This window comes from Ruditapes philippinarum, unplaced genomic scaffold, assembly GCF_026571515.1.
Source record: "Ruditapes philippinarum isolate M1 unplaced genomic scaffold, ASM2657151v2 ctg6201_1_1_1_1, whole genome shotgun sequence".
NCBI classification, from domain to species: Eukaryota; Metazoa; Mollusca; class Bivalvia; order Venerida; family Veneridae; genus Ruditapes; species Ruditapes philippinarum.
The window spans coordinates 32,517-53,234 of record NW_026860933.1 but is presented as its reverse complement, the minus strand read 5'-3'; the positions used below and the strand labels follow the sequence as shown (position 1 = coordinate 53,234).

The 20,718-nt window shown below is 31.1% G+C and overlaps 1 protein-coding gene across 1 annotated transcript; it reads right to left on the bottom strand.

Moving 5' to 3' along the window:
* Nucleotides 1-12,982: 12,982 nt before the first annotated feature.
* Nucleotides 12,983-19,887, bottom strand: LOC132713960 (uncharacterized). The gene is made up of 5 exons (XM_060696697.1): nucleotides 19,548-19,887; nucleotides 18,747-19,109; nucleotides 18,156-18,286; nucleotides 14,254-14,488; nucleotides 12,983-13,690 (listed from the first exon to the last, which is right to left on the bottom strand). Exons 1-5 carry the CDS (start codon nucleotides 19,588-19,590, stop codon nucleotides 13,545-13,547), a joined length of 918 nt encoding a protein of 305 aa, XP_060552680.1. The 5' UTR covers nucleotides 19,591-19,887; the 3' UTR covers nucleotides 12,983-13,544.
* Between the last annotated feature and the right edge of the window lie 831 nt (nucleotides 19,888-20,718).

Here is a 20,718-nt window from a genome sequence, read left to right as displayed (position 1 = left end):
CTATCTAAAATAGAATCACACTCATATTGAATGACCATAAAGCCTAAACTATTTAAAACTCTCACATTTTGTTCTTTATGGAATATTTATCGGTTTCAAAATCTATTTACGGTAAAATTAACATCACATTGATAAGAACATTGATAGCGTGTGTCTTTTTTTTTTTTAATATCAAGCGTTATTTTTTTGTAATTTTAGGCTAATCATATTATAATGACAAATGATTTATTGAATCATTGAAAAATGATGTGATTTTTACCTACACAATGTCATATTGGCCGAGGCTATCCATTGAAAATGATAATATCTTCACCGGCAAAATGTCTTATTAAAAGTATAAATTAAATTTGATAACTTTTTGGGAACACAAAGGTTTAAGATCAGATATGAAACCGTCTGGTCAATAATTTATTTTATTACCCCTCACTTTTTTCGTAATGTTAATTTCCCATAGGCCTCTGAGAGTTATTCTTATTGTTAATGCAAGTGTACCACGTGACTAAGAATTTCGAACTGTTACAGAGGTAACAGTTTTTTTAACATTATAAAATCTGGTCACGTGGTATGTTTTCTAAATAAAATGAAATAAAATGGCCGCCATTTTTCTCTCGATTCATTCTTATTTTCGACGATAGGGCCTAGGGCATCACCAAAGTAACTATGACTCTCAAAAAAATTAGGTCTTTGCACATCTTTTTGTTGATAAGTCAAAAAGTAAACATCCGTTTTCAATTGAAGTTATTGTAATGTGAATATTTTTGTGTCAAAGTGGAACATGCAGACGATTAAAGCATGCAACAAAGGATTATTAAACAATTTTAACCAGTGAACGATACATATAGAGTTGGTGGACATACATCTGTATGGTATCATCGTTATTTTGTAAATGCACTTTGTCAAAAAAACATGCGAAGAATATTCTGGATGCACAAGGATCAGATTTCACAGATCATAACCTTATAAATGGGTTAGTGTTTTGTTTTCTAAATAAAACACACCTTATTTTATGTTTATGACTGGCAGATATGATTACTTGCCTAAAGAATAAAAGAAAAACAGCTTCTCAGGTAGGCCTACAGTACACTTAAAACTTGCAAGGTAAGGACAGTTTAGTTATTGCTTTTTGGTTTATTTTTGTAACAGTTAGATTTAGTTGACAAATTCAGATCATCACAGTGTTTGTTTGGGGTAATAAAATTAATAACACATGGGTTTGTGGGTAATAGTAAAAATATCGGGTATCAGTATTTTCCTCGGGATGATATTTTTACTGTTACCCACAAACCCATGTGTTATTTATATAATAACAAGTCAACCAATATATGTTAGTGGACAATTCTGATTTGAAACATCACACTCATATCCTTTCAACAAAGCTTGAACTATGTAAATGATAAAGTAAAACTTTGCATTTTCATTGTTAAATGGGAAAAGGTTTTACGTTTGCATTGCATATCAGATTACGAGCTCTTAAATTTATGGAACGGTAAACGCTTTCATAATGATAAAAGTTCCATTAAGAGTCTAGATAATTCGCTTTTGGCATTACATACAAAACATACACATTAAAAACCCTATCCGTGCAGGTTAACCTATACATGATTTATACCGTCGGTAAAATATTAATCGTGAGTCTCATGAAACAGGACATTACTTGTTTAAATGTTTTGATAAAAGTATCAAAGGATGGAATGTAGCTAAGAGTATTATTTTATTGATATGAAAGGTACTTTATTGCTTATCGGAAACAAAAAGCGGGGCGCGGAGCGAAAAACACGCGCATTAGCGAAGCGCTGGGCAAAGTTAAATATATAAAACGCCACCCCGCGGAGGCGCAAAGCGAGGTTTAAGAAATTAATCTGCGTAGGCACGGGGCAAAAGCACGCTTATTAGCTGGGTAGCGGGTGAAGATATATTAGCGCCCCAGCTATTAAGCGTGTTTTCGCTCCGCGACCCGCCAAGCGAAAAGTATAGAATTAATAAGGTAAAATGGCGGGGCGCGGAGCGAAAACACGTTTATAAGCGGTGCTGCTAATAAGCGTGTTTTCGCTTCGCCCACTCCCCCCGCGGGGCGATATTTTATTTAGCAAACTTCGCCTCGTCCCCTTTCTAACAAACGTATTTCCCTCCGCGCGCCCGCAATTTTAACTTGTTAATTCTCGACATTTCGCTTGGCGGGGTCGCAGGACGAAAACACGAATGGAACAAATCAGCCACAATATAAAACAATATTCCTAATCGATTCAAAAATCTTTACACTATTTTATATTCATTTTGTCAATGTCAAGTTTATTCATTCTTATTTGTAACTTTCCCTCCAATTTAACTTGGCAATGCCCTGTTTTCTGTCATATTTTATTAACTACAAAACCCTTTTTTTTCAGACGAATTTCTAAATCAAGATTAAAACCGAACAGCTGATCTGATGACATACAAACCATCATCTTAATCCTCTTATTCAGACATTTTTCAGTGATGCACATAGACTCGAAAATGATTTATCATTTAAGTGCAGCATTGGTTTCGAGTTCCAAACTTTTAGTGTTTAGTGTTTGATACAATAATTGCATGCAGTACAGCATATGTTTTCCGTAAAACAAATAACTAAATACGCTTCAAAGGTTATATAAGCCCTAATTCTTTATGATCATAATGATATATAATGTGCATCATAAGAAGTTGATATGACATTTTTTGTTTTTCATATTTAATTATAGTCAAAGATGTGTTTGACACTTATTTGATCATATCGTGTAAATCCTGAGCATTTGTTTAAACAACAAGGTTTTAAAAATGCATTTTGCTAAAGATAAAGGGATTGTACGGTGCCAATTTAACATGTTTTATAAAAAAATAACTCCTACGTAGGACTTTATAACTCCTACGTAGGAGATAAAAAAGCCTAATTAGGAGTTTATAACTCCTACGTAGGACTTTCTAAGTCCTACGTAGGACTTTATAACACCTACGTAGGAGAAAAAAAACTAATTAGAAGTTTTAAAGTCCTACGTAGGAGTTTATAACTCATACGTAGGACTTTATAAATGTTCCTCTACCTAGGAGTTATAAAGTCCTACGTTGGAGTTATAAACTCCTAATAAGGCTTTTTTATCTTCTACGTAGGAGTTACAAAGTCCTTCGTAGGACTTATAAAGTCCTACGTAGGAGTTAAAAAGTCCTTCGTAGGAGTTATAAAGTCCTATGTAGGAGTTAAAAAGTACTACGTAGGAGTTTAAAAGTCCTACGTAGGAGGTAAAAAGTCCTACGTAGGAGTTGAAAAGTCCTACGTAGGAGTTATAAACTCCTAATTAGGTTTTTTATCTCCTACGTAGGAATTGCAAAGTCCAACGTAGGACTTTTTAAGTCCTACGTAGGAGTTTTAAACTCCTAATTAGGCTTTTTTATCTTCTACGTAGGAGTTACAAAGTCCTACGTAGGACTTATAAAGTCCTACGTAAGAGTTATAAACTCCTAATTAGGCTTTTCTAACTCCTACGTAGGAGTTATCAATTTTTATAGAACATGTTAAATTGGCACCAGGTCGCTTCCGTAGGATTGCCTTTCATATGTTTGCAAGATATAAAACTGTTGAACGTTATAAAAATTATTATACGATAACTAGTATATTTATTACAAGTTTATTGACAATAAGTTCAAACGTTTTCGATAAAAAGCTTGAAACCCTTATAACGAACTGTTCGAAAAAAAACAAGCAAAGCAGGTTGATTATCTATTTATAGCACAACCTTGATCTTTTAAGTAATCATACCGTTCATATCAGATCATTATCTTAATTTAAAGACCTTGGATTTTGCGATACATTTTATATCCACACGTGTATATCTGCTCTTGAAGTTAAGTAAACTTACAAAGCAAATGTATTGAGGGCAGTTAAGACATGTCATAAAAAATATATTAATAGAATGTGAAACTAAACCACCCAGGCGTTGCAAAAAGTAGCCATATTTTATCAACGATCATTCGCCTAACTTGGGATAATCATTCAACGATAAAGTAAAACTTGGGTTTTCTCACAATTGTCCAAACTTTATTAAACGTCTGATTATCACAATTATTTATCATTTCTTCAGATGAATTTCGTGTTTTATCTATTTGAAATAACAAATTCGGTGAGCATATCAAATGTTACTTGTTTTAAAAGATGTAACTATTTTGAGTTATATTGATGAGTATGTTATCTTGATATTACCCCTGTATGAATAATTTCTAAGGTTGCCGAACTCCGGTTAACGTTTGCAAAATTCCGGTTTCTGTGTATATAGCTGAGATATTTACATTTAATACTTTCGAGAAAAACATTTACATTGACATTGTTGAATCATTGTATGGCTAGAGATTTGCAATACAGTGAAACTGGGTGAATATATACCATGCCAGAGCTTTGAAAAGTGTATATATCATTTTATTTGAAGTATGTTCAAAAAGTTCGTGAACTGCAGCTCTACTGTTTCACATCTTCTTACTTTCGTACACGATTAAAATAAGAAGTGAAGAAAAACTAATATATTATGTTTACAAGCTACAAATTCCTTTAAAATTACAAACAGCAAGGCGTTCATGATCCGCTGCAAGCTAACAATACAATATTGACGTTGTTGACGTCGCAAAAAAAATCTATCAATCTGTCTTTGCCAAAAATCACTATTTTGCGTTGATTTTTCCATCAAAAACTGATTTCAAAGTGCTGCATCTTCTCAATGAATTGTGACAGAGTCAAAGGCTTTTCAGCATTGGTTACACGTTACCTTAAGGTTGACCTGATGCCATTTTTAGCCTCTCACAAGTCCAAAATGATCTTGGAGATGTGGGGTCTGCTGACACTCCCCTTTCAAACCCACAAGCAGAAGGGGGCACTTCCCCTATCTGACACCCCATTGACCTCTCTATTTGATAGGAGATGACGCCTAAAAAGTGATCACTTTTTTAACACCATTTCTCAAACGAAAACAAGTGTTTGGGGTCTAAAAATGCATTTATTTTCACTATTTGAAGCATCAAGCGGGTGTGAAAAGGCGAGAGAAAAAACGCCTATGTGAAGTAATGTGTTAACCGATACTAGAAAAGTTCAAACATTTTTGTGTATTGGTCTTTATCTGTAAACTTATTATCACATTTGATTGCTCATTCGAAAATAAATCATGCTTTCATACATATGCTATGTTTGGAATGTGAAACTAACCCACCTTTATTGCATACATCTGAAAGCTTGATAAGTATTCCTTTATCAATCATTGAGTATTAACCTAACTTGAGTACATCATCTAACGACATTGTTAACATGGGGTTTCTCAAGATTGTATAAAATTTATAAAAAGCGCTGGATATCAATTTTTTCCGACCATTTCTGAGAGAGATTTGTTGATTTATTTTTTTAGATAACAACTTGACTATCACTAAGAATATTACATGTTTTAGAAACTATATCTGTGTAAAATTATTCTCTTTCTTACATATCTTGAAAGCACCCCTACATGAGGGCAGGATGCCGAACTTTGTTCACGGTTTTAGATTTGTTCTTATATTTATAGCGGATACAATATGTAATCATATAAGGTCAATCATTGCATGAGGATACATATAGTTATGTGATACTAGATTAGCAAAATGAATGTATGTGTATGCATAAGAATTATGTCATTTACTTGTGAAAATATCAATTTCAGTTAGGTGAAATTATGATTTATTTGATCGTTTGCTACAAACATATGCAAATAATATCATGCGATACACAAATGTTATTTCGTAACGATAGATAAACTTGCGTTTTAAAAATAAACTTCATTTGTGTTGTTAGAAAAGAAAACGGTCTACCGGTACTCTCCTGGATAATTACACATTATAGTTAACAAATGTATTTACATTATCGAAATTGGTGAATAAAATACCAGTTTATGATAAGTACTGTCAATAAGCCTTTCATTTTGCACAAAAATATCAGAATTTTGCCAAAATTTCCGATAGCATGATATGAAGACACAACAGACACACATAAATTCTATCAACATGTTTTATTTCTTATAATAAAATCACTTGTGGTTTAACGTAAAGCCATTTTTGAACCAACCTATAACTATCCACAGTCATGTCATGAAAATTTCATTGCGTCTTTAAGTGGTTTCTTTCAAAAACAATTACAGTATTAAATGGTAATGTCGTTAAAGTGTAAGTGATTTGTTAAATCATAGCTAAGATAGTATTTTGAGTTCGTTGCTGGTTGTCTTTCGTGATCTTTTTAAACATGTATCTTATATGTGGGACCATTGCTGACAATGCATTTTATGTGCTTATATATTTCAAAATATTGAATAGTGAACAATAAGTGCGTCATTATTAATACAAACAAAGTTGAAATCGTCTGATTATAAATGCATTATTTATTTATTTTATTTTTTTTTATTTGAAAAATAAAAAACGACACGAAAGCACCTGTGTTGAATTGTTTCATTGATAACTTACTCATCTGTATATGTTCATGCTATATATATTATATCCATTTGTCAACTATTTTTGAAATTGCACTTGTTTCGAAAAAGATACGGAAACGTTATATTGATAATAAAGGGACAGATTAAGCTTTATTTGCGACCTCAATCTGGATATAATTATAAATCTTGATGTATATAATATTTTAAGGATTACAAACCCTAACAAAAATTTAGAATTAAGAATCATTTTGTTTGCTTTTGACTGTTTCTTTATAACTTTAGAGTAATAAATAAAACCACACAAAGTACATATTTTGTCAACTAAAAATGTTCAGACATTTTTCAGACAGTTAAACTAATCTTAAAGGTGACACACGTTGTTGGCAATATAGAAACATGCGAATGGCATGTTTTCGTCCATCACTGAGTGACTTGAATGTCCTTACTTGGTACAAATGTGACACCTTTTTAGGATATTTGTTTTTAATTATAACAAAATGAAATTAAAGTAATAGTGGTAGCATTGAAGATATTTTTTGTTTGTTACGCCATGTAATGGTGTGTGCCATGACAATTAATGTTTGGTGTTAGATTTTTTCACTAACATCAAAATAAAAAAAAACATATATGTATTGGTTCAATGCCCCTTAATTAATTTTTAGTCTTCTGTTTAAGACGGACGACAATGGAAATGTGAGAATATGCTACACAATAAGAATTTTATTTGAGCTTAACGTAAACTCGAAGAATCACACAATAGATTACTATCGTTTATAAGCATATAACAACTTTGAAATAGATAGTAGTCGAGTACAGAAATTAGTTTTTATCACAGCTTAGGTAAAGAACAAGCTCTTAATAAAATGTACTTGATTTGTGTTAACCCCAATTTGCAGCATGTTTTTCAGTCTATGATTTATAAAAAAACGAAACACATAATAATTAGGTTTAACTTTGGGGCAAATGCTCAATATAAAAAAAACCGCGGAGTCGACTACTACGACATTCTATATCAGTTGATCAACTCCTTCATAGCACTAAACAAACGAATCCCCCGGATAATGAGAGAATATATCGCATTAAAATGTACTGTATTCGTACAAAATCTCACCAAGGGCAGCATTTGCGCAACGATAATAAAATACAAAAGAAAAAAAACAACTAACAATTTCTTTTAATCCACTGATAATTTTATAAAACAAACAACTTATTTAAACATAAAAAAATCGAGTCGACACCAACAACGCTTAACAGATCACTGTACGTTTGATCCTTATAATGCCCCTGAATTAAAATTAAATGATAAATCAACTATACAATACACATTTTAAAAAAATTGACAGACATGTAAAACTACCAGCAAAAATAATATGACATAAGTAGATTTTTGCTTCATCTTTGACAAATATAGTGCGCACGTTAGCTACATACATACCAAGTAAAAACATGCAGCAAATACACATCATTTTTCTATTGTTTACGAAAATTGACTGCAAGTTTAAAAGTTTGCCAACCTTGTTATGTTTTGAAAGGACAAAGATATTTTTAGGACATTTAAAGATTAGTTGTTTATGTCTTCGTTGTACCTTTCACGATATTAACCACTGCATCGCGTCATTTCTGCCTCTGAAACATCGTTTAATACTGTTTAGTATATATATTTCTCAATTTCTCAATTCTGTATAGTGTCGTTGTAAAACAATATCAATATTTTTTTATTTTATTTTTACGCTTGAAACTATCCCAAGCGAATAAAATATTGCCTAACTTTAAACCATTTTGCAAAGCCTATGCGTAAGTGACAAAAATAGCGCCAGTCATAAATGATATCAGAATGAGTCGTTTATAGTGCACTTAAACTAAACATTATACTCTTTACCGAAACAAAACATTTTTACACTTTTCAAGATCTATTATCAGTTTGTCAATATCATGTTTATTTATTCATGACAATAACTTTGATTCTTTTTTCAATTAAACTTGCCCTTTATTTCTGTCATTTTGAATATGAATATCAAACATCAATGAATGGCTCAAGTCAATTTTTTTCATTCAGACGAATAATTTAATCAATATTTATAGTATATGAAAATTAAGTTTTATGACATGCTTACTATCATTTTTTACCGAAAAGGCTGGATATTAGATTGAGGTATATCGGCGGGCGGGCGGTCCTAAACAATTTCTTCTTTGTAAAAATCCCATTACATTTTCAAAAGATTTTGACCTAACTTTTACCAAGTGCCCTTGTACATATTGTTGCAGGTTAGTGATAACATAAGTTTGACCTAATTTACTCTTTTTATCATAACTACTTCATTTAATCTAAGTTTATAGAGTTACTGAAAGAAACCCAGTTGCCTTTTTCATAATTATAGTTTTTGGCCCTAAAGAATTTTGTCCCAAAGTTGAAGTGTTTTACGATTTAAACATATTTTTTTTCAGAGTAATTGCCCTTTTTCCACATATTTCATAGATAGAGAAATACTTCTATGTACAAGTTTACTACTCAAGCTATAATTAAAGATTGAAATTTTATATTTTCCCTTGTCATTCATCGTATGATATCACTGCAAGAGTTATTGCAGTTTCAATAACAATGAGACCAACATTTTGACAGATTTACATTTTTCAGTCTAAATGTTTAAGACATGATCAGGACATATTATAGTTATTAATAACCGGTTCCATTTGCTAAATGAATGCATACAAATGTTTTCTTGTAGTAAAATAGCAAGATCAAAAAGGCGACAATTTGTATTCAGAAATCACATATTGCAAACTGATTTTATTCAACAGTGTAAGGCAAAGAAGCATTGGAATAACACGCAGTGGTGATACTATTTCATTTCTTTTGTTTTGCATGGTAAAAAAAAATGATACTGTTACGCTAAAAATATAGCACAGAGTAAAAAAATCCGTCATGCAAAACATTGTTACCTAACTTAAATAGATAAATCAATACATTGTTTCCATTCATTCTTGCTACTAGCCTTTGAAATCTTTTGTTAAAGTATTTCACTTTTAAGAACATGTGTACTATTAAAATTTACATGCTTATCAGATCTGTTTGAATAAGGCAATCATGTTTACCAGTATTCAAGAAACTTTTTTATAAAACGTTTTATATAATACATCATGCTTCTTACCCTTTAGTAGGGAGGGCGGTGTTATGGAAACGAGCTTCTGTCAGCTTAATGGAATTGTTTCGTTCTTGATATAATCTTAGGAGAGAGGGGATTTACTCTGACAAGGTCCATGAAATCCATGATATCTTAACTTTTAATTGTATTCTATTTTCTATTTTGAATTCATTTTCACATCATTATAGCAAATCAAGACAAATGTACATGGTACTCTGTTTTGAAGAGCTATCATGTTCTTTTCTCTAATCAAAGGCAAACAAGAAACATTATGGGTTACTCCTCCCGAGACATAGGGTTTGCATTGGGGGTGTAAGATGCATGGATGAATTGTCGCATTGTGATTTGCTTAGTCCTTAACGTAAGTATCAAAAAGAAATTTTAAAAATGACATTGTGTGTTGACTGCTTTCCATTCTTAACCCTTCTGCTGCAAAGCAAAATATCAAGCTATTATAACGGCTAAGATGGTGTTGTTATTGTTTGGATTGTGAAAAAAAAACTTGAATGTTGTCCATCACGCAAATAGTTTAAATGTTATGATGATGAAGTTATTGAAATACTTAGTTTGAGACAACGAAGAATTGCTTTTCCAGCAAAAAATATAAGCTGAATGCCGCTTTTATTGACATATCTATATACAGATAAAAAATAAAGGGAAAAATATAATTAACTGCCTTATATTTCATATCCAAGTTATCACATAGTCTAGGATAGAACACATTTTTTGTCAGTTTTTTCTTTCACACAATTCAGGTATGTGAATTTTTCATAAGATTATCAAAAGCCTGTTTTTCAATCATATTTTGTCTTTTTAACATACTCTGAAGTTTTGGTTGTCTTTTTCTTATAATATCACGAAAAAATGTTTCGCATCCAATCAATCTTTAAGTCATATAGTCTATGTAATTTTTCAAGGTGTTCAGGAGAAGGAAAAACTTTCCCAGTTCTTACATTTTTATAAAGAACGTCGAAGCAAGAAATGCCGCATAGAATAGTTTTACGCCAGAATATTGACATACTACAGTATGTGACTTAAAGATTGGATGCGAAACTATTCTACGTAATATTATAAGAAAAACAAGTTTTTGTAATATCATGGTTAAAACAGGCTATAAAGTCATACATGCTAAAGCTAAATATTACCATTAATACTGATTTGCTAAATGTTCAAAATCCTAGTGTAGGCTGTTATATCAAACCTATTATTATTACAAATAGCAATAAGGAATACCTCTGTGAAACTTTTTGTTAGAAATACATATGTACAAACAAGTAAGGAAAAATGGAACACATACTTCATAGATAAATATATAAGGTGGTCATTGATATATTATAGATATGTATTTAGATGTAACAAATATTCATACATTCCGTGGTTGCAGACTAGAATAATTCACAGCAACAAACTCACTTTTTAAAAAAAAATGAACATTGTTGATAATAAAAAGTGTACTTTCTGTGACTGTCAAGAAGAAACACTTCCACATTTATCTTGGGAATGTCATAAATTCTGTCTCTATTTCAATATTTGAAAAGTAACAAACATATTTTTGACAATATTTTCAACGGTAAATTTGTTTATTGTATGTTCCCTAGATGAAGATTTCGAATATGACATATTGTTTATACAAGATTGAAATAAATAAATAAAGAGAAAAAATGTTACTCACATGTTATGGCTTAAAAAATAGCTTAAATAAGCTTGGACTATTTACAAAATACCAATTTGACTAACACTGAAATTAAAAGATGGCAAATTGTAAGATATTTACTTGAATGAATTACACTGACATTCTATATTTATGTGTTTTTAAATAAGTTATAACCCTGTGTGAAATAGACTTTTTTCTCTCATACCTACTACAGAGTTAATAAAGGGGGTTACCAAGTTGGGGGCAAAATATGCCATAATTATAGTCTTTGTTTATAAAGAGATGTCTATCATATTTAGTAGGAAGATAACGTGCATGGTGTTCTTCCTTTCGATTGAGTTTCGGGTCAGTGAATAAAAGTCAAGGGTGTTAACAAAATATTTCTATACATTTGCCTAAGTATAGTTTAAACTGCTTTTATTTTTGACCGATGTTCTTCATATTTGAAAGGATGCTACCTTGCATACTTGCATCATATTTGGTAGATTGATTATTCGCATGGTATTCTTCGTTTCGATTGAGCTAGTGATCAGGGGAGACAAAAATATTTCTATACATTTGCTTAAGCATGGTTTAAACTGCCTTTATTTTTGAATGATGTTTTTGTTTTTCATTTTTGAAAGGATGATACCTTGCATCATTTTGATTGAGTTAGGAGTCAGTTAGATAAAGGTCACTAGTGCTCATAATTGATTCCATATAGCCTTAATTAATGAACAGATGTCTTTGATATTCAGTAGGAAGGGATCTTGCATAATCTCCCTCCTTTGGATTGCTCTAGAGCTCAGTTGGTCAAAATAGAGGTCAAGGGTGCCAAATTAGATTTTTACGCATTGCCTTTATTTATAGATTGATATTTTTTATCATATTTCGAAGGATCATTGCTGGGAGTTACAAGGTCAATATAACTTGTGAGAACAATAGATTTTTTACACTTTTTAGACAGACACTGTATTTACAAATGTCTCATTTTTACAAGGAACATACTTTAGGGCAGCCTTTTAGTTCGGATGGAGTTTTGGGTCACTGGGTTCAACGTCAAGCCTTGCAGTTATATTTATTTGATGAAGTTGATTATTTTTCAACTTCATCACAAGTCATGGCAATGCCTTGCCAACTTATTTTTCACAATTACAAAATGTGATGACTCTGTCAAGTAATATAATGTGTATACAATTTTGGGGCAAATTTTCTGTCCGTAACTGCGTGAATTGATAAACATGTTTTTAATATTGTTACTGACGATGGTCTGAGCCGGGGACTTTTGTGTTTAACAAACACGTTCTTGTTTTATTTTTCGAAGAATAAAATAGTAAATAGGCATTGTCGGAGGCGGAAATATTTTGATTTGTTTTCCTTTTTATAAGCTTATCTCAATTTTGATCAATTTGGTTCCAAATAAATAAAAATGCATTTTATCGCCGGTTGGGTATATTCCTTAGTTTTATATATATATGAAAGCACTCGCTCACATTTGTGAAAATAAAATTGCACAGGACTTGCTGGATCGAGAGTGTTTATAAACTTAAAGCCTTCTTTACAATCAAACTCAGAAAATTTGTAAAATTATTTGATCATTGTTAATCTATCATGTTAACAATTGGAAAACAGGTATTAAACTGTTATTGTTTAAACACAACATGAATGAGAAAAATAACGAACATGAAATTCATATCAATCAATGTACTAGTGTATATTACAGTGAATGAAATTATGAATCTCTGATTGTACACCGATGATCAGGATCATGCGACATTAAACATTAAATTTATGCAATGCAATGTACAGAATGCTCAAAAGAAAAAAAAGCCTGAGTAACGTTACACAACATAAGGATAATGCGTCGTTACATTGTCATTTGCGCAAAAGATATCTAACAAAAATCTATTATAATGCCATTCTTAAAATGCAAGAACCTAACAAATCAAATAAAAACAGTCGTATAAATAAACTTTTTTAAAACGTGACTTTCTACTCTATGTTATATTTTATTAACACTTATAATCATATTCCTTTAAACGGGTGGCGTCCATTTCTTCTGTACTGGACGTCATGCCCAAGCGGCTTTATCATCGTCATATAATCATCATTTATAATAATCATCATATCCTTACATAATCGCTTCAAAATAGCTTACACTCCGTTTGTTGCCATTATAGCGTACATACCGTTTGTTGCCATGAGTGATTACTTTCCGTTTTCATTATATGTACATTCTGTTCGTTGCTATTATAGCTTTCATTCCGTTCTTTGCCATTATAGCTTTAATTCCATTTCATTCCATACGTTGCCATTATAGGTTTAATTCCTTAATGCCAGTTTTCGGCGACGATACATAACAACAATTATAATAATTAACAGTACAGAACCGGTGCCTATTGGTAAACCAACAGCCAGACCAATGTTCACATCTTGTTCATCATTTGATGCAGAATTTTGATGTCCATCTACAATTAATAAATGAAACGTATTACTGTTAAGACCAAATTCTTTTCTATTTTGGAAGCGATTATGTATTTTTTTTTAAATTTTGTGGCTGGTTAATTTTAAAGATGCTATATAAATGTTTGAATAAGCCACATTAGCAATCACTTTTGTATTCATTATAATAACAAAAACAGAAAGAAAACACGAAATAAAAACGACCTAAGATGCATACAGAAAGGAGCAAATTATTACTTCTTTAGAAGGGTGAACATGAGCTCTACAACAATTAAGTAATGATTTTAGAACATGTTAGATACTTGTTACTTGAAAAAGTAGCGGTAAATCTGAAATTATTTTTCATAAAATGAACAATGTAATTGGTTTTTGGAAACTAGAAAATAAAAACTTTTGAGAAATAGAAATAAAATAATTAAAGCATTTCTAGGGCATAATCGGTCTTTAAGTTATTATAACAAGTCGAAAACTATTTAACCACCGTTTGAACGAATCAAAAGTATTATAGTAAAATATTTTTAAAAGTTCGAAAATGTTGCATGTTGTATATAAAATTGATAGTACCAACCGAATAATCCATATGTTCTTGACAAATTGAGTATGACAAGGCTGGCGTTGCCGGTGACTTTATGCAGGATATGTACTTGTAAAAAGTATTTTTTGCTTGACTTAACAACAGGTACAGTAAGTGTGCTAGATAAGCGGACTACTTCTTTTCCACCACATATACTATCTGTACAAACATATGTCTCTTCTGTTTCGTTTGCTAAACTCTCTTTGTAGAATATTGATTCTTCCCTGTCCTATATTTATAAAAATTGTTTCATTAATTATTATTATTATAATTATTATTATTTTTATTATTATTATTATTATTATTATTATTATTATTGTTATTGTTATTGTTATTGTTTATTTTCTTTAACTAAGAATGGCATATTCATAAAATATTACACATATACTTAGATATGTTTACTAGACATGTTAATTTGTTTAGGAACACATAATAATATTGAATAAATATATGTGTCAGTATTTGTATCACACTGGTTATAAATGCTAAGAATATACTTAAAAAAAATTTTTGTTAAACTTATCCATTATATAATTATTGTTGACTTATATTCTTATCACACAAGACTACTTCTAAAAAATCACTTGTATTTTAATTGTATTTATAGTCCAAATATAATGTTTACACTCTCTAGAAAATTCATCTCTAAATGATGTCACAAATGCAAGGAAATAACCGATATTTCGAAACAGATACTTCATGTAGTCACTGGGGCTTAAGTGGAAATCAATATCACAAGTATGAATAAAATCTGGGTAAGGTGGTGAGTCAAATACGAACGGTAAGCTTTAACATAAATAAGCACACAAACGGATAAAAGGAGTACAATGTTTTAAATATATTGTGATTAATATCCAAGTCTCATTACTCGGTTTATATAAATGTTTTAATTGATGCTGCTCATATTTTCAATATTTGGCCCGACGTTATAGAAACCTGACCTGTTTAAAAGTCAATAACCTTGTAGTACATTTCAAAGCCTTCATTATAACACATTACAGTATTTTTGTTTTTCAAAGTTTCAGTATCAAATTCATACAGTACACACTGCCTTTAGATATTAATTTAATACAGAAATGTAATTTTGTCTTACATAATAACAATCATGGTTGGTGAAAAAAAAACCATGTGTTTCACATTTTAACCATGTTTTGTGGCAATTTGTTCCTGTTAATCTATTTTTACTAAACAATTTTTATGTAACAATGAATAATTGTATTAATTTAGAGATTACTGAATAATCATTTGATTACAAGAATAATTAATGACAATACTTTAACATTACTTTTACTGATATTTTCAGGAATGTAAGCAACCATCATTTTGAATTGACTTTTTGAAGGTCAAGGTCCACCCTAATGTATGCGATAATGGCCCGAAGATGTGCATAATGGCCTGAGGGCCGCAGGCCCTAGAAATATTATGGATTCGAGCGTTTAGACACCGCCGCTAATCTTGGTTGGCGCCCTTTCTAAGAAACAAACAGTTGTCAATGTAAACAAATAACCGTCATTAAGTTAAACCCTTCGAATAACTTAAAAAACATGATCACACAAAATAAATATGATAAAATGTTGTTTAATTGTCATTTATGTTGATAAACACGCTTTACATGTCTTTGTGAGAATAATGTTTAGTGCCAGATGTTTTTATGAACCTGTTTGCTTTAAGAAAGGTTATACTGTCAAGCTAAATATCCCCGGTATTTTTTTACCTTCAATCTGAGGTTATTTTTGGAATTTCTGAGGGTCATGTTTTGTCTACTGCAGTAATTGAATATTTTCTAAATTCTATAAATCTTCAATGTTCAGCTTTGTTGATCACGATTGATTATGCCATCTAAACATAAAATTTTGTGTGCAAGTGACAATCGTTAATTCAACGACAGCAGCCATCGTGATAGTCACTGAGGGTTGATGACGTCATTTTGCATGTGCGTTCATTCACTCGCCCATTATGGAAAAATAATGCCGAGTAGCAAGGCGGCCAAGATTGCATAATGACCTTAATTTGCAATAATAGCCTTGAAATATCCTAGATGTTGCTACTATATATAGTACATGTAAAATAGATATTAAAATTAATTAAATTAATTTTTATTTTATTAACAACAAATGCAAAACTCGTGATATTGTCATCGTCATCACACACACACACACGCACGCACGCACGCACGCACGCACGCACACACACACACACACACACACACACACACAAACGTGTTAAACTGCCGATAAACACTGGTTAGGGACTACATTATTATGCGGCTGTTATTTTTGATAATATAGTCAACACATTTTTTACTTATTTTTTGTATTTATATTATGATAATATTATGTTATAAATGTGTAAAAAAGAGCAATAAAATATGTTTAAATCAAACAAATTTTTTAAGACAACAATTATAAAGCAATTCAATTTATAGTTTCCCACAATGTTGTTTTTGCATATAATGTACAAAAATATCTAACATACACTACCACCACAGGTTTGATCCATATCAGTTCATAAAATCTATTTTACAAATCGGCACTAATTAGTTAGCACCTTAATGACGCCATCGTGACAAGAATGATCAATCAAACACTGATGTAAACACAATACAATCAAGTCTGACGTGAAAGTTTTAATTACTAAAAACTTATTAGAAGAACTTTGCTTTCTTATTAATTAGGCCGTAGGCCTGAGTGGTTAATTTTTTCGCATCATAATATCTCTTAGATAAAGCATACATTTCTTAAAAATAATATACACAAGCGCCCACACTAGCACTTAATGTGCAATTATTAGCCGTTAATGCAACGAAATGAGGACAAAGTAGTTCTTTGACTTCCATGCAAAATACTAACTTACTTTAAGTGTCATAAATCACAAAAATAAACAGGAACAAAAGAGGGTAATATAATTTGTATATGAACAACTTTATGGAAATTTAAACAGTGTTCCAAAATCATAAGCTTTTAAGAGATAGTTAAATAGACAAAAAAATATTTCCTGTACATTTCCCGGGCATACAAAGTATTCACAACAACGCTCCCTTTGGCTTTTAGAAATGGAAATAAATTTTTTTTTATTTTTCTGATTTGTGATAGACGCTTAATAATTTCAGTTTGAAGGCTCACGATAATAAGTTTTGGACAATTAAAGATCCTGTAGCTCAAATTTGTTTATGGTTTTATATAATAAATCTGATGCTCAAATGAAGATATATCAATATTGAAAGTTCAAAAAAGCATTATTTGTTAAGATATTACCGAATCTACATTTATGTAAATTAAGGGGGGTAATTAGAAATACATTTTTGATAAAGTGTAAGCCAAAATTTTCATTAAGAAATGAATGCATATATTTTAATGGTTACTTTTAATGGGAATAAACATATACGGTGCATATTTAACATATTCTCCGATGTTTGAAAATTGTTTTAGAAGAATAATTATCGTATACATATATAAAATTTCAAGTGTTGTTACATCCTTACTTCCAACATATAGACTCGTTAAATAGTTTAGATGTGCTCTTTAATAGCAGTTTCATTTGTAAGAATCTTCCACGACTTCCACAAAAAACAACAACATTCGTGTAGCTTAAAGGCAACAGTTTCCGTAAAAGGGAGAATTTTTATGATTGTAATAAAAACTTAGATAAAACCTATCGGTTAAGATTTCCGACTTCAATGTCTGACCATGCGACTTTTTTGCCGTTAATGATAAAGAACTGCTATCTCTTGAACCAATTGTAGCAAATGTACTCATATAAAGTCATTTATGACTGCGCTTTCGTATAGTTAATCTATCTGACTCATGACTCATTTATATACCGTAACTGTTCAAAAAACTGTTTATTAAATGTTAACATAACATTATTTTAAGTCATAAAGCAAAACATAATAATACCTCAAAGTAATACCAACGAAATAATATTTCAGAGCTAGGATACACACATCCTCCGAATGCGACAAGTTTCACAGCATCTGTACTGTTATCAGGTAATTCCGTTATACTTGATGCATTTTGCTCTGGAAGAACTGGAAAAAGAAAATGTAATATTTATTTATGTAAAAGTTGCCGCCAAGACAATAGTAATTTAAAGATTTAAAGATGTTCCGTTTTAGTTTATCTTCACAGCGATACAGTAAGATCTATTAAACGCGCATGAAATAAATTGATCCATATTTTCGCACTGTCCTTAATTTCTTGTTTGTTTGATTGGGTTTTGTGACACGCCGACACAGTATAAGTCATATGGCAATATTCCAGCTTTACTGGTGGAGTGGCAATCCGTGAATTATTTAAATCAGGAACGGGCACCTGAGTAGAACCACCGACGTTCCGTAAGCTAGCTAGATAGCTTCCTCACAGGAAAGAGTCCAAAGTCCCTGTCGGGATTCGAACCAACAGCGGTGAGGGGCAAATGGTTTGAAGTCAACGACCTTAACTACTCGGCCACGGACGCCCCGAACTTCCTTCGAAATAATATATACAAACAATTCAGTCTTAAATGTCGATGAATATCATAACTTATTTTAACTGATGGCATCTGCTCATAATCCGATCCATCATCGCATTTTATATTTGTACCGTTCATATTAAAGTTTACTTCTGGAATTATCATGGTGAACGTTCCGTTACTCGTGTCATATAAAAATTCTAATTCTCCATGTCTGAATGGCGGATTTTCCTCACATGTTGATGACACACAAGATGCTACAATATCAGAATCTACAGACCACGTCATTGTTAACTTATATGTTGGTATATAACATATGATAGTCGCCTTGGATCCACATTTAAATGTACCTGTCTTTCCGAGACTTCCTGGTGCTGTAAGCGTGAGTGCGTTACATATATCTGTAAGCATGAGCTTATAATACAGAAAACATAAAAAAGTAGTGCATTTAACATTGTAATGAAGTTTTAGGCATTTCAGAAATTTTAAATCTACACCAAATGTATGTAATTAATACATTTTATACACTTTGGAATAAATTAGAACGGAAGATAAATATCTCTTCTTAGTTCCTTATATGTTTACATACAAAATAAAATGTCATCATTTATGTGTATGGAATGACAATCAGCAGGGTTTAAGCCGTTTTATAGTAACAGTTACAAACACATGCATTACAATTATATGTATTTGACTGAAACAACAGGTGCGCCATGATTCTTATATCTTTAATACATTTGTTACGTTTATTGTCATCGAAATACACTCAATAAAAATATCGATTTCATGTATCACATAAGAATGTATTTAATTGTGTAACAAGAAACAAAAAATCTTACCAAAGCAAATCCAGACAAGACAGAATGATGCACTCTTATCCATCGATACCCGTGTGACTAAAACAATTATTGGCTTCAACTAAATATATGACGATATGCTTGTTATCAATTATACAGTACGTATTTAACAACTAAAACGATTACACTTCCAAAAGTCTTATTCCATAGTAATGCTGGATATATTCAACACTTTTATGTGATCTTTATTTAATGAACAAGCACACTAAATATTTTGATAAAAACACGCAGTCATGCATTCTTACGACCAATTTATTGATTTAAAATATCTTAAATGTTACATTCAAACTTGGTTCTACTGTCAGGTAGGTAAACGATAAAAACTTATAGGGAGTGTACACTTAGCCTTGTAAAGATAAAAGTTGTTTATCTCAATGCATAGTTTATAAAAAAACATTGTTAATCTGTCATAACAGAATCGTTTTTATATTTTAAACAAAATCTTAGGTAAGCCAAATTTTGATTATTGCATTCGTGTGTAAACTGAGTTTAGCTCTTGTTTTGCAATTTTGTTTTAAATGGTGTCAAACCTGAAGGATGTCAGAACTTTTCTCTTTTAAATTTCAAATAGTTTCATACTGTGTTGATAATACAACACATGAAGCAGAATTACCGTAATCCGTGTTTATAACGTTATCTACCAGTACCAGATTACCAGTAGAACTGTTCTTGTATATCTTGATTTAATAATCAAGGAATATTGTAATGAAATGAAATAAATGAAATGTAAACAAATCTTCTGACTCTTTCTAGTGGTAATACAGCCACTTATCTTATGTCATATGAACATCAAAAAGAGGTTGAAAATACTGTTTGTACAATTAAAGTTCCTAAGTTTTAACTAAATAACTCGCCGTTTGATACTTACGTCTTTTATTTTCAGTATTTGTTCATCGTGTTGGCGATATTTCATGTCCAAGCTTTTTTTCGAGGGAAAACTATGAAACATCACGATGGTTATAAAAACTTAAAAGCAATTACACTAACTAAAAATAGAATTCAATGCAGGATATAGATAATTTATGAATAAATTATCTTTTGCCGGATCTAGGAAATAAAATACACGGTATAACTAATACATTGTACATGTTGGACCTAGAAATTACAAGGTCGCTCAATACTGTGACAAGCTTGAGTTGATAGGCATGATAAA